The sequence below is a fragment of the Periophthalmus magnuspinnatus genome, chromosome 21 (genome assembly GCF_009829125.3).
Source record: "Periophthalmus magnuspinnatus isolate fPerMag1 chromosome 21, fPerMag1.2.pri, whole genome shotgun sequence".
Lineage (NCBI taxonomy): Eukaryota > Metazoa > Chordata > Actinopteri > Gobiiformes > Gobiidae > Periophthalmus > Periophthalmus magnuspinnatus.
The window spans coordinates 29,212,130-29,225,792 of record NC_047146.1 but is presented as its reverse complement, the minus strand read 5'-3'; the positions used below and the strand labels follow the sequence as shown (position 1 = coordinate 29,225,792).

The 13,663-nt window shown below is 41.7% G+C and overlaps 1 protein-coding gene across 1 annotated transcript in view; it reads right to left on the bottom strand.

Moving 5' to 3' along the window:
- The window catches only part of LOC117388971 (trichohyalin-like), a 45,415-nt gene that overhangs the window by 10,504 nt on the left and 21,248 nt on the right, over positions 1-13,663 (bottom strand). Inside the window, exons 16-21 of the mRNA XM_055230398.1 lie at positions 6,201-6,310; positions 4,424-4,646; positions 3,932-4,125; positions 3,116-3,243; positions 1,368-2,704; positions 309-578 (exon numbers count right to left, since the gene is read on the bottom strand). Coding sequence (XP_055086373.1) covers positions 309-578; positions 1,368-2,704; positions 3,116-3,243; positions 3,932-4,125; positions 4,424-4,646; positions 6,201-6,310 — 2,262 coding nt within the window. The remainder of the gene's footprint in view (positions 1-308; positions 579-1,367; positions 2,705-3,115; positions 3,244-3,931; positions 4,126-4,423; positions 4,647-6,200; positions 6,311-13,663) is intronic.

Here is a 13,663-nt window from a genome sequence, read left to right as displayed (position 1 = left end):
TATTGTGAGAAGCTTGTGGAAGGATATCCAAAACATTTGACCCAAGTCATATAGTTTAAAGACAATGGTACCAAATACGAATTAAATGTATGTAAACTGACTTGTGTAAAAAAATCCTTCTCTCATTAGTCAAGAATTTAGCAAACAGAAATAATTTTGGTAATTATAATTGACCTAAAACAGAAAAGGTTTAGTCTGATTTCATGTCAGACACTGAGGGTAAAAAAGCATATGTGTCTTTTTATATAGTGTATGTAAACTTCTGGTTTCAACTTTAACTACACAAGAGAATGTATGATAAAACTGGCCTGGAGCTGCTGAGAGCGCTTGGCTAAATCTGCGCTCACATCATCACTCTTCCTCTCCACGTCCCTCAGGCGTATCTGCAAGCACTTCTCTTTCTCCTCCATCTTTGTGATGGATGCCTCAAGATCTCGCCTCTGCAGCTCCTCCCTCTGCAGTAGCTCTGCCCACCTGGCTGACTCCACCCTGTGCTGCTCCGCCTCCTCCTCGTGCTTCCGGATGGCACTCATTTGGCATTCCAGGATGTTCTCCAGACGCTTCACCTCCTTCTCCACCTGTCCATTTCAAGACAACACACTCAACATTTATGTATAGGAAAAATGAGTGTGACATGGCTTCTACTGTACAGAAAACACTTTGGTTAGAGTTGTTCCTACTACTGTCAAAAAAAAAATATTTTCATAACATGAGGCCACAACCAATGCTTCACCTGTTCTTCTGCTCCTCACCTCTGGAGTTCAAGTGGTTTAATAAAACTACAGACTGTATAAAGAAGTGGGCCAAGGAAGTGTGACGTCACTCAAAGTGTTCGGCCTGAAATGAAGCTAAACAAGGCTAGCAGTTATGGGGTGAATTTGGAACCCAGTTCCATATTTGGAACTCCAGCCAAGAGTATCATAGTAACCAAAGAGCCAATCGGGAGCAAGGTAATCCCCTTCTCGCACCACTGGTTTGACAGCGAGCGAGCGACCATGTGGAAAGAAGGCGCCCGATTTGTCTGTTATTAATGTTCATATCCTGATTTATGGACAAAATAGCCAAATAAAAACACCTGGATGATGAGTTGGTTATTACAAAGATTTTAAGCCCAAAAGAACCAAGATTTTGAGACCAATGACCTTGATAAGCAAGCCCTGCAAGGCCAATCACTATTGTGAGTTTGGGCTTTACAAAAATAAATTGAAATAGGAGGACAGATGATGGACCTTTTGTGAATCCCCCAGTTGTTCTGCTTTCTAGCTTTGGAGAACAGACAGTGGACCTTCTATAGACCTACCTGTTCCTTCTGCTCCTCTGTACTCCTCAGCTTTTCAAGACAGATCATGAACCTTCTGTATACCCACCTGTTCCTTCTGTTCCTCCGTGACACACATCTCCACCCTTAGCATCTCTAGCTCTCTCTCCCTCTGTGCTTGCTCCTCTTCTATCCTCTGAACCTTCTTGTCTGACTCTTCCTCTCGTTCCTTCATCATCCTTTCCATCTTCTCCTCCATGCCATAGTGTTCACTCTGTAATCTTTCCATTTTCAGGTTGACTTCTTCTAGTTTCTCCACCAGCTCCTGCTCATTTCGTATCCGTTCTTGTAGCTTCGCCCTCATCTCCTGTGCGGCCTTATATTCCTTCCATTTGTCCTCTTCTAACATCTCATTTTGGTGTCTGGCTGATTCCAGTTCTGATTCCTTTTGTCGCAGTTCTTCTGCAGCCTTCATTTGCTCTTGCCTCTTATTTATCAGATCATGATCTCGCTGCTTGTTCAGTTCTTCTAAACTCTTGACTTGCGCCAATAGTCGCTTAAGCTGGTCTTGATTACTTTTTAGCTCCTCTTCTCTCTTCTCCTTTTGACGTCTTTCCTCCTCAACTTGAGAAGTCCTGGCTGCTTCTCGCTCCTTGCTGTGTTCTTCTCGTACCTTCTGGAGCAGGTTAGATGTTGCTGTGACCCTGTGCTCCAGGTGGTCGCGTTCTTTGAATAACTTCTTAATTTCTTCTGCCTTTTCCTGGTTTTGCTTCTCAAGTGTTTCCATCCGATCCAGAAGTTGGTCCAGCTCCTGCTCTCGTTCTCGCTGTAGTGCCTCCAGACTCCTTATTTTTTCACAAAGTTCATTTTCCCGTTCAGCTCTGTCCTGCTCAGTTGTTTTGATCCTTTCAAATGCAGCATCTAAATGCTCTTTCATTTTAGCACACTCTCTCTGTAACCTCTGCAGTTCTAAAACTTTGTCCTCATTTACTTTTTGCTGGAGAAGTTTTTGTTGTTGTTCCTCGCTCCCCTCTTCTTCTTGCTCGATTCTGATAATTTTCTGGAACATCTTCCTCTCCTCGTCCTCCTCCCTGACCCGTTGTGCCTCCTCATCTTCTGCACATTTCTTTTCTAAAGTCTGAATTCGTTGCCGTGCTTCGATAAGCTCCTCCATGCTTTGGTTCAGATGGTGATGGGTCTCCTGAAGTTCTGAGCCCATGGCCTGTTTCTCCATCTCCAGAGCGTCTAGGTGGCTCCTCAGCACCTCCACCTCTCCATCTCTGGTGCCCAGCTCCAGGATCAGCTCCTCCAGCCTCTTCTGAAACACTTGGGTCTCCTGTCTCCTGTCGTCAGCCTGTTGCCTGAGGGTTTCCTCCTTTGCCTGTTCACTGTTCTTGTGTTTTTTATCAGCCCTCTCCAACTCTGCCTTCAAACACCCAATCTCTCCTATCAAAACAAAAAACATTTTATGTCAACAATACAGAAATTTAGACATCAAAGTGCATATGACAGGTTAACCTGCTCATGTCAAAACTGTTACTATAAACGTTTCTGGTAACAGAAATGGGATAGAACCAAGCCAAGCCTAGTGCAGCCTCTGCAGTGCAGACTGGTTACTCCATTAACCAAGCACCAGGGTAGGCCAACAACTCCTAGTATCCTCTCCCAGAAGAACCTCAGCTCTATCACTAGTGATAGAACTAGATAGGGAGTGAGTACCATAGTTGGAAGTAAGTGCTGCAGACTGCAGTGAGCGCTAATATAGACTATTTGTGTTAATGACTGCACATTTTAATGGGTGACCTATGGCCAGCATCTGATTACAATGATAAGAGGAGTAGCCGAGCTGTGGCTCACCCTGCAGTGTGCTCTTGGTCTCCTGAAGGCTCTGGAGGTGGGTCTGGAGCTGGGAGGACCCCACCTGGGACTCCAGCATGTCCTTCTGCGACTGGCTCAGCTGCTGCCTCAAGGACACACACAGAGACCTGCAAGACAACAGCAGAGAGGAGGAATACCCCAAAGATAAGTACCTATGAGCTCTAATAGGAGGGAAGACTACCCGAGTGAGGAGTGCCAAAGCTCCAACAGCAGTGAGGAGTACCCCAATGAGTACCCAAGGTCTAACAGAAGAAAGGAGTATCCCAGTGAGGAGTACCTAAGCTCTAACATTAGTGAGGAGTACCCCAGTAAGGACTACCTAAGCTCTAACACTAGTGAGGAGTACCCCATTGGGGAATACCTGAGCTGTAACAGTAGTGAGGAGTAACTAACAGTAGTGAGTGTTGGTGAGGAGTGCCTAACAGTAGTGGGTGGTGGGGAGTACCGGAGCTTTAACAGTAGTGAGTGTTGGTGAGGAGTACCTAACGGTAGTGGGAAGTACCTAATAGTAGTGAGTGTTGGTGGGGAGTACCGGAACTTTAACAGTAGTGAGTGTTGGTGAGGAGTACCTAACGGTAGTGGGAAGTACCTAATAGTAGTGAGTGTTGGTGAGGAGTACTTAACAGTATTGGGTGGTGGTGGAGAGTACCTAATAGCAGTGAGTGGTGATGGGGAGTACCTGAGCTCTTACAGTAGTCAGTGTTGGTGAGGAGTACCTAACAGTAGTGAGGAGTACCTAACAGTGGTGAATGTTGGTGGGGGAACCTAACAGTAGTGAGTGGTGGTGGGAAGTACCTGAGCTCAAACAACTCCTGCTGGAGGTGCTGGCTCTGCCTCCTCTCACTGTCCTGCTCCTCCTGGATCCTCTTGGTCTCTCGGAGGTACTCCTCAAGAGAGCACTGGGTGCTTCTCAGTTCCTCCCCCCTCAGCCGGAGCAGTTCCTGGGCCTCCTGCAACTCCCTTCTGAGTATGGCATTCTGGGATGTCGGCTGAGCACACACAAATGGCTGTCACCATGATCATTTGGACTGTGGAAATACTGGAAGTGTCTGTGGTGGGCAGAGTACCATTACATAAAAAAAGTAGACGTATAAAGTTATAGTCAAAGAAATATAAGGAATATCTATTGTGAGTCCATGTTGAAATAATGCACACGATCTGGTATTTTCAAAGGATAGAAACAAAAATGTGCAGCTCTTGATGTGGAGGATTTAGTGCGTTGCATTTTGCACTGGACTGGAGTTAGTGTTTTTTCACACATGATGTGTGGTGCCAAAGGTGGCTAACCTCCTGCTGCTGCTGCTCCTGTCGTGGTTGCGGACTCCTTTGCTCCTCTTGCTGCTCTCCCTGGCTCCTTGTTTGCTCTTCCTGTTGTTCTCCCAGGTTCTGCTCCTTCTGCTCCTCCTTCTGTGCTCCCAGCCTCTGCTCCCTCTGCTCCAGCCTTAGCTCCAGGTCGGCCTGCTGTGCTTGGAGCTGGGCCAAGAGCTCCACTCCAGCCTTCCACTCACACCTGCACACATACACAGAGGAATGACTCTTAACATAGACAAATATCTAAAATTAGATGTTTCTGACAAATAGATTTTATGTTTTAATATAGGAGGCTACTACGACTAACTTTTAACTAACCAGGGACAGGTCTCCGTGCAGGGCAGACCTCCTAGCCTTTTTGGAGACTCTGAAACTCATTTTACTAGGCGACATGTGGGCAGAGAGAGGTGATCAGGAGAAATGGCCTCCCTGATCTTTACCTCAGAGATGTTTTGTTATTAGACAGTTTTTCCATAACAAACTCCCTGTTCAAGCACAAGGGTGTCAATGAACTTTGTTGCCATCTGACCTTTGGCTCTGTCACCAAGTACCACCTGATTGTAAGTTGGATCCACTGGTAGAACCCGGTGGTGGAGACCAGAAGGGATGCCATCAGCCTGGAGTTCTATCGAGACTTGTTGGCCTTTGGGAATCAGAGGCACTTGATAGATACTGGCAGGCCAAGCGTACTTGTGCCGTCAGGCAAAAATTCAGGGTTGGGGCGAGTTTGGGGAGGCCATGGAGGAGGAGTATCTGTCGCATAAAAGAAATTCTGGCAGGCAAACCATTCGATGACTCAGGAAGGAGAAACGGTGATCCACCAATATAGTTTACATTGTGAGTGGAGAGCTCTGAGCTCTACTGGGGATGCTGTCGTACGGTCTTCTGAGTAGGAAGCAAAGACTCAAGGATTCAAGAGGCGGACTCATCTGTGGCAAGGCTCCGGGGATGGATGAGATCCATCCTGGGCATCTAAAGTTTCAGAATGTTGTGGGTTTTGGCTGACAGATTTCTGTAACATTGCGTGTTGGTCAGCGACAGAACGTCTGGATTGACAGACTGGAGTGGTGGTCCCTCTGTTTAAGAAGGGGGACTGGAATGTGTGTTCCAACTAGAGACGAATCACACTCCTCAGCCTTCCTGGTAAAGTTTATTCCAGGTTGCTGGAGAGGAGTCGAAACCTTAGCTTCAGGAGGGGCAGTGTGGTCTTTGTTCCGGAAAGCTGGACCAACTCCAGGATTATGGGGTCCACAGCTCTTTGCTAAGGACTGTCAAATATCTCCGGGTTTTGTTCACAAGTGAAGGAAGGACGGAGGATGAGTTTGACAGGTAGATTGACACAGCATCTGCAGTGATGCGGTTTGTTCGGTACATTCCCACTCTCACTTATGGTCATGAGCTTTGCGTAATAACTGAAAGACAAGATCGATACAAGCGGTTCAAATGAGTTTCCTCCACAGGGTGGCTGGGCGTTTCCTTAGAGATAAGGTGAGGAGCTCACATGAGTGGAACTCAGAGAAGAGCCACTGCTCGACCTGAGGTGGCTCGAGCATCTGTTCTGGATGCTTCCTGGACTCCCCCAGAATGCCTCTCGGTATGTCCCACCATGACACGCTGGAGGAACTGTGTCTATGGGCTGCCTTGGGATCCCCCCAGAAGAGCTGGAAGAAGTGTGTTTGGAGTGGGAATTTTCAGCACCTCTGCTTAGACTGCTGCCCCAGCTGCTAATTGTAAACATTACCTTGAAGATTACCTGAGCTCATCACGCTGCTCTTCCACAGCCTTCAGCTCTCTCTGCAGAGCGTTGACCTCTGAACTCTGAGCCTGCAGCTTTGATTGGCTGTTGGACAGCTCCAACTCCACCTGAAACACAGCACATCTTACTTAAAAAAATAGATGAGCTTCTATAGATCATCATCATCATCTTTATCTTTATTATTTGTTTCAGACATTTTTTTTTCTGTCGTAAATCCACAAAAGCAAATCAAAGTACACAAAGTCTGAAAAGGAATAGGCAGAAGCCTAAGCTTATGATGCCTACACCTTTTGTACTAAACATAAAGAGCTGCTGTATTCAACAGTATATACAATATAAACAAAAACAAGAAACAAGAAACAAGAAAGCATAATTCAGCATTCTGCATGAGTTTTTTTTTTACGTTTTACACATTGTCCCAACTTTATTGGAATTGGGTTGTAGATTTACAATGACCGCCTTCACATCAGTGTGAGGGTGTAGTTCCCAGATTACGTCAAGGTCATTAAAATACACTGGGAAGTTTGAATCTGAAAACGTTTGCAAAGTTTCAAGGAATGCAAGAATTTTTTTACTTTCCAAATGGACACTTCATTAAGAGCTCTTCATGACCACACCCTGAGACTTAAACAAATTCTTTTGATCCCAATATGTCCTGAAGATACTGCACCTGTTTGGAGTCTGGGTAAAAACCCTAAGACAAGTTTGTAAAAGTACAAGGACTAGATTTTGGCTATCTGCATATTTTGATTCAAGATGGCTGCCTTCACGTTGGAGATAGGGTGTGGTCCCTGTAGATTTTTTTGCTCAGGGTCACATGAATAATGAGTGTTCATTGGATCATGACTTTTTTTCTCACTTCCCACGGACTTTTTGAGGCGTGACCATGCAAATGTGGATGTAGATAGAGCGTGGTCTTCATTGGCATTTTTGTTCAGGATGATACACTGCCTAGCCAAAAAAAAAAGTCACCACCTGGATTTAACTAAGCAAATAGGTTGGGTTGCTGCAGTTGGTAAAGTCTAGGTTCAGCAACAGTATGTGCTCAAAGAATGAGATCAGCTGACTACCTGAAAATACTGAATGACCAGTCTATTCCATCAATGGATTTTTTCTTCCCTGATGGCATGGGCATATTTCAAGATGGCAATGCCAGGATTCATCGAGCTCAAATTGTGAAAGAGCATGAGACATTATTTTCACACATGGACTGGCCATCACAGAGTCCAGACCTTAACCCCACTGAGAATCTTTGGGATGTGCTGGAGAAGGCTTTGCACAGCAGTCAGACTCTACCACCATCAATGCAAGATCTTGGTGAAAAATGTATGCAATACTGGATGGAAATAAATCTTGTAACATTGAAGATGTTTATTGAAACAATGCCACAGCGAATGCATGCCGTAATAAAAGCTAAAGGCAGTCCAACGAAATATTAGAGTGTGTGACCTTTTTTTGACCAGGCAGTGTAACTGGTTGGTCTGGGTACCAAATTGTATTTGTCTATGACAAACTAATTTTTTCCGTTTCATTTTGACTTTGCAGAAGGCGCTGGAGAGCCACTTTTAAAGATACAATTACAATTCACATATCATTATGTCCAGATTATCAAAACTCACAAATGCTACATGAGCCCATCCAAATCCAACCATTTTTTATAAAAGTTACAGGGATTTTTATACTACAAAATGGCTGCTTTGTTAAGAGCTTGTCATGACCACACCTGGGGCCTTATGTAAATTCTTTTAACAACTTTGAGGTGTGGCCATGCAAATGTGGATAGACAGGGCGTGGTCTTCATTGGCTTTTTTGTTCAGAATCTCAAAGACTTTCAAAATGGCTGTTTCTTTAAGGGATCGTCATGACCACACCATGACTCTTATGTAAATTACTTTAACAAGTTTTGACCCCAGATATGTCCTGATGATGCTGCCTCAATTTGGAGTCAGTCGGATCAAAACCCTAGGACAAGTTCATTAAAGTAGATCTAGACTTTGGACATCTCTATCTTGACCCAATATGGCCAACGCACTGCGTGGTTTAGGGCAGGGCCATGATATACTTTTTTGACTATCTGACAATGCTCTATGTACCTGTTTTATGTGCCCACAAAAATAGGCTCTGTCCCCTCCTATTTTGCAATGTATTTTAATTTTTCAGAGGGCACCACTGAGTCATCCTGCAACGAAGATTCTTGTTGACGCTATGTACCTTAAATTTTAGTCGATTTCTAGTGTTGTGCTGACTTTCAAGAGTTTTTGAGTATTTTTTCTTTCTCTCAGGAGCGATTTACTTGGCAGAAAGGAATACTAATAATCTTCTTTTTTTTTTCTCGATTTTTCTAAACGCCTAAGCAATAAGAGTTAGAATGATGCGACTTTGTCACATTGTTCTCCATTATGAAGAGCCTCTGTAAATTTTTTCACATGTCCGTGACAAATAGATTGGCTTTTATGAAATTTTTAAGATGAAATTTGAAGGGGGTGCTATAGAGCCATCTTAAAAGATAAAGCCCTAATTTGCATGTCATTACGACCAGCTCAGAAATGTTCATGCGCGCTTCACTGGGTCCATTCAAATCCAACAATGTTTATGAAAGATAGTATTTTTTTTCTTTTTCCAAAAATTGACATTTTGTTGAAAAATCAACATGACCATGCCCAACATTTTATTTAAAATATAATTGATAACATTTTATTGCACATGCATTTTGTATCTTTAGGCCAAATTTGAGGCATTTTTGAAACGTCTGGACATGTCAAAAGGTTATGATGTGATTTTGTCCTGGGTTTGATCCAATATGGCCCACTTCCTGTAGGGTTTATGTTGGGGCCATAATATTTTTTACATGTCCTGATGTGACCTATTTTTGATGCCAAGTTTTATTTGTCTACAATGACATTTTTCTGGGCCCGGCTCCCATTGGTGCAATGTAAATTTGAGGTTTTCGCTACTGAGCCATCTTTCATTATTTTTTCTCAGGGTCTTCACACAAAGTTAGAGCTCACTGAACTGTAATTTTCAATACCACTTACTTTAGTAAACATTGTTTACTGCTTGATTTTTTTTCATTTTCCCAAAATTGTACAATTACAAAAGGGCTCTTGCATTAGTGTGAGGCAGACGAGTCGCTGACTCAACCTCCTCACACATTTGTGCTCGGGCCCTACTGATATTGAAACTACTCTATGCCACTGACAAAATAACCATAAAGCAAGACAATCACAGTAAAGCATTTTGTAAACTGACAGATAGCAGAATGAAGCAATAATAAGCCATAAAAGTGACTTATTCAACCCTTTGTTATGCATCAAAAATAACAAAAAGATCTCCATTATTGCAAAGAAAAATGTACACATAATAAATATTGAGCCCAAAAATATATTGTAATAATTATCGTGACAGGCCTACATCTGCTGTGAGTGCACAGTGGCTTTAAGGACAGTAAACTTACAACAGTCCAAGGTGTTGGAAAGTGACTTCAAACTGTTCAAATCGTCAAAGCGCAAAAGTCAGGAAAACAATGCGTAATGTCTGGTCCAATTCCATCTCCCAGTTTCGGTGACATGAAGTTTAGTGGGCTCCACTAAATTCACATTTGGCTGAAGCGTTATTGCAGTCCCCTAGGAATTCCTTTTGAAGATATATTTTGTGGAGAGAATTGTGAGAGGAATAATCTATTTGCCCAGGATGGCATTCATTTAAACAGAGCCAGGAAAGAAACTGTTAAGTGACAATATCTGTGTGCGATTGTCGTGTGTATGTATGTGCTTTCTTTATGTGTGGTGGTGTGTAGCTGAATGATTGTTGTGAGTCTGCCATCTTACGTAATAGTGTATATATTTCTCGACTGTTTTCTATGTATTTATTGTATTGTAATTTTTACTCTTGTTTTTAGGTGGACAGTATCTGCTGTCAATGGACTACGGATGAAAAATAGGTTTTGGCTAATTCTAGCATATTTACAGAAATGTTGATTAATATGCACTGTCCCTGAAATAAATAAATAAATAAATAAATAAAATCAAACTAATGCTGGGGTCTGCACCTAGTAGGCCTACTAAGTGACTCCTTACTTACGCATAGGATAAATAGGATATGATAAACAGGATGTCTGACAAAATCAGTGGCCACCAGCTTAGATTCCACATTAAAACGTATGAATGTGCAGATTTCACATAGAATATCTCATAGATATAAAAGAAAATATTGGAGGTTGTGTAACTTGGTTGATATCAATATTACTAACAAATGCAATACCCAGGCATTAAATTTATCCTCAAATAAGCCTAGTATCCCTAAAGAGACAGGCCTATTTGATATGCAAAACTTTAAGACAAGGAAAGGACTGAAAATTATACATATGAATGTACGTAGCATCACATCAAATAAGATTACATTAAAGCCAGGGCAAATCAAACAGATTGAGATAAAGTGATAAGGAAATCAATATTGAAAATTACAAAGTTTACCATTGTGACAGGCAGTCTAAAGGAAGCCATTTATGTCAAAGATCACCTGTCTTAACCTTCTAGTCTCCTGCTCAAAGCCTAAATGTTTTGAATATCTGCCTGTGACTGTTATCTATATAAATGATCCTAATAAAAAATTGGCTGTTGCTGGTATTTATCGTGCACCATCAGCACCTAAAAATGCTCTTAATGATCTATTCATGATGCTTTCTAAACTGGAAAGTTACCACGTCCTAATAATGGGCGAAATGATTAACTGGCTGGGGTAAGATCTCAAACTTTGAAAGACATATGCAATGGCCACACGACTAATTTCTATTCCGACTAGACCTGGCCCAAGAAATTTAAATAAAGGCACACTCATTGATGTAATCCTAACAACCAAACCCCGTAATTATAAAGCAAATTGTGTTTCCCACTTGATTTTAGCAAACACTATCCAATTAGATGTATTCAAAATACAAAAGTTAAAAAAGACACATCCATGTGTAAAGTTGAGAAAATCATATAAACTTTTCAATGCCTTCATCTCAAACCTACATCACAGTGATATCGGGTTAACATAAGCATTCCCAGATCCTGATGTGGCCTTAAATTTTTTTATGAATACATTTAATGTAATTGCAGACCCACATATACCTAAAAGAAAATTAGAATGAAAAACTAACAATCCTTAGTGCAACTTAGAAATCGCAAATTTAATTAGAGAAAGAAATGCTGCCTGGAAAACTGCATACACACACACACACACACACACACACACACACACAATTAGATCAAATGTGGATTAGGCATCTTTCCATAAAAAACGAAATAGATCTTTATCAACGGAAAGGCAAAAATGTTTTACTTCATGTCTGCGCTGATATAGAGTCAAAGAAATCCAGAAAAGTTCTGGAGGACAGTAATATCCCTCTAGTATTCATACATTACTAACCGTGAAATATAGGATTCTTTTAATAGGCATTTTATCGCTATATGTGATGTTTTGAATAATAATGGTGATCCTTCTGATTTTGATTATGTTGAATCTGAACATCTGAACAATAACAGTGAGATTTTCTCTGTAAGAGAACTTAAGACCTCCACTTATATGGAGGTCTTAAGTGCACTCCGCTCCATAGACCCAAAGAAGTCCACGGGAGCTGATGATCTTGATCCAAAACCATAAGTCTCCTATGTAATTCAACCTTTATTACATATTTTGAATTTATCAGTTCAAATGGCCGTTATACCAGAATTATGGAAAACAACGCTTTACCTTAACATAAAGGTGGGACAGCTAAAAATGTAGATAAAGTAATTTAGATATTGTTTGGACATTGTCTTGTCAAAAGTTTTAGAAAAGTTAGTTGTTAGGGTTTTGTTTTTTTTTGTTTTTTTTTTAAATTAATGCTCCATTTTGAAATTTTACCAATCAGGTTTCAGAAAAAGTCATAGTACTGTCACTGTAGCCAAAAAAGTTATAAGTGATATTTTTACAGCCTTTGATGAAAAACAAGATTGTGTAGCACTGTTTGTTGATTCTACTAAAGCTTTTGATTCAGTAGATCATGAAATCCTCTTGAAGTACCTGAAGCATATTGGATTTGCCAATGCCACATGTAATTGGTTCCAAAATTATACTTCCAACAGACCCCAGGTAGTAGTAGCCATTTTTTTTTTAACTTAACAAAGGTTTAATTTTGAGCCCTCCACTCTTTATTTATTCATTTCATTCGTTACAAATTACAGAGAAAGCTTCATATATTTGTATATGCAGATATTGCTGTTTTGTATGCAAGTGCTCCCTCTGATTCAGTGATTTTAAAACTGCAGCAAGATTTTAATGAAATCCAAAATTCCCTCAAAAATCTTAAATTATCAGTAGTAAAATATATGATTTTTCAAAAAAATTACATTCAAGTGACGTGATAGCTACAAATCTTTATATACTAAATGGTACATTGATTGAAAGAGTTACCACCTACACTCACCTAAAGGATTATTAGGAACACCTGTTCAATTTCTCCTTAATGCAATTATCTAATCAACCAATCACATGGCAGTTGCTTCAATGCATTTAGGGGTGTGGTCCTGGTCAAGATAATCTCCTGAACTCCAAACTGAATGTCAGAATGGGAAGGAAAGGTGATTTAAGCAATTTTGAGCGTGGCATGGTTGTTGGTGCCAGACGGGCCGGTCTGAGTATTTCACAATCTGCTCAGTTACTGGGATTTTCACACACAACCATTTCTAGGGTTTACAAAGAATGGTGTGAAAAGGGAAAAACATCCAGTATGCGACAGTATCCACTCGTTACAACCGAGGAATGCAGCAAAGTATTTGTGAAGCCACAACATGCACAACCTTGAGGCGGATGGGCTACGATAGCAGAAGACCCCACCGGGTACCACTCATCTCCACTACAAATAGGAAAAAGAGGCTACAATTTGCACGAGCAAATCGATTTCTGTTGAGACATTCAAATGGTAGAGTCAGAATTTGGCGTAAACAGAATGAGAACATGGATCCATCATGCCTTGTTACCACTGTGCAGGCTGGTGGTGGTGGTGGTGTAATGGTGTGGGGGATGTTTTCTTGGCACACGTTAGGTCCCTTAGTGCCAATTGGGCATCGTTTAAATGCCACGGGCTACGTGAACATTGTTTCTGAGCATGTCCATCCCTTCATGACCACCATGTACCCATCCTCTGATGGCTACTTCCAGCAGGATAATGCACCATGTCATAAAGCTCGAATAATTTCAAATTGGCTTGAACATGACAATGAGTTCACTGTACTACAATGGCCCCCACAGTCACCAGATCTCAACCCGATAGAGCATCTTTGGGATGTGGGCAATCCACTGATCCGAAGGTTGGCGGTTCAAATCCCGCTCTCGACATAAACATCATTGGTTGAGTGGTCAGATCCACTGATCCGTAGGTTGGCGGTGCAATTCTAACTCACACAGCTGAATGCTGTCTTTGTGTCCTTGGGCAAGAC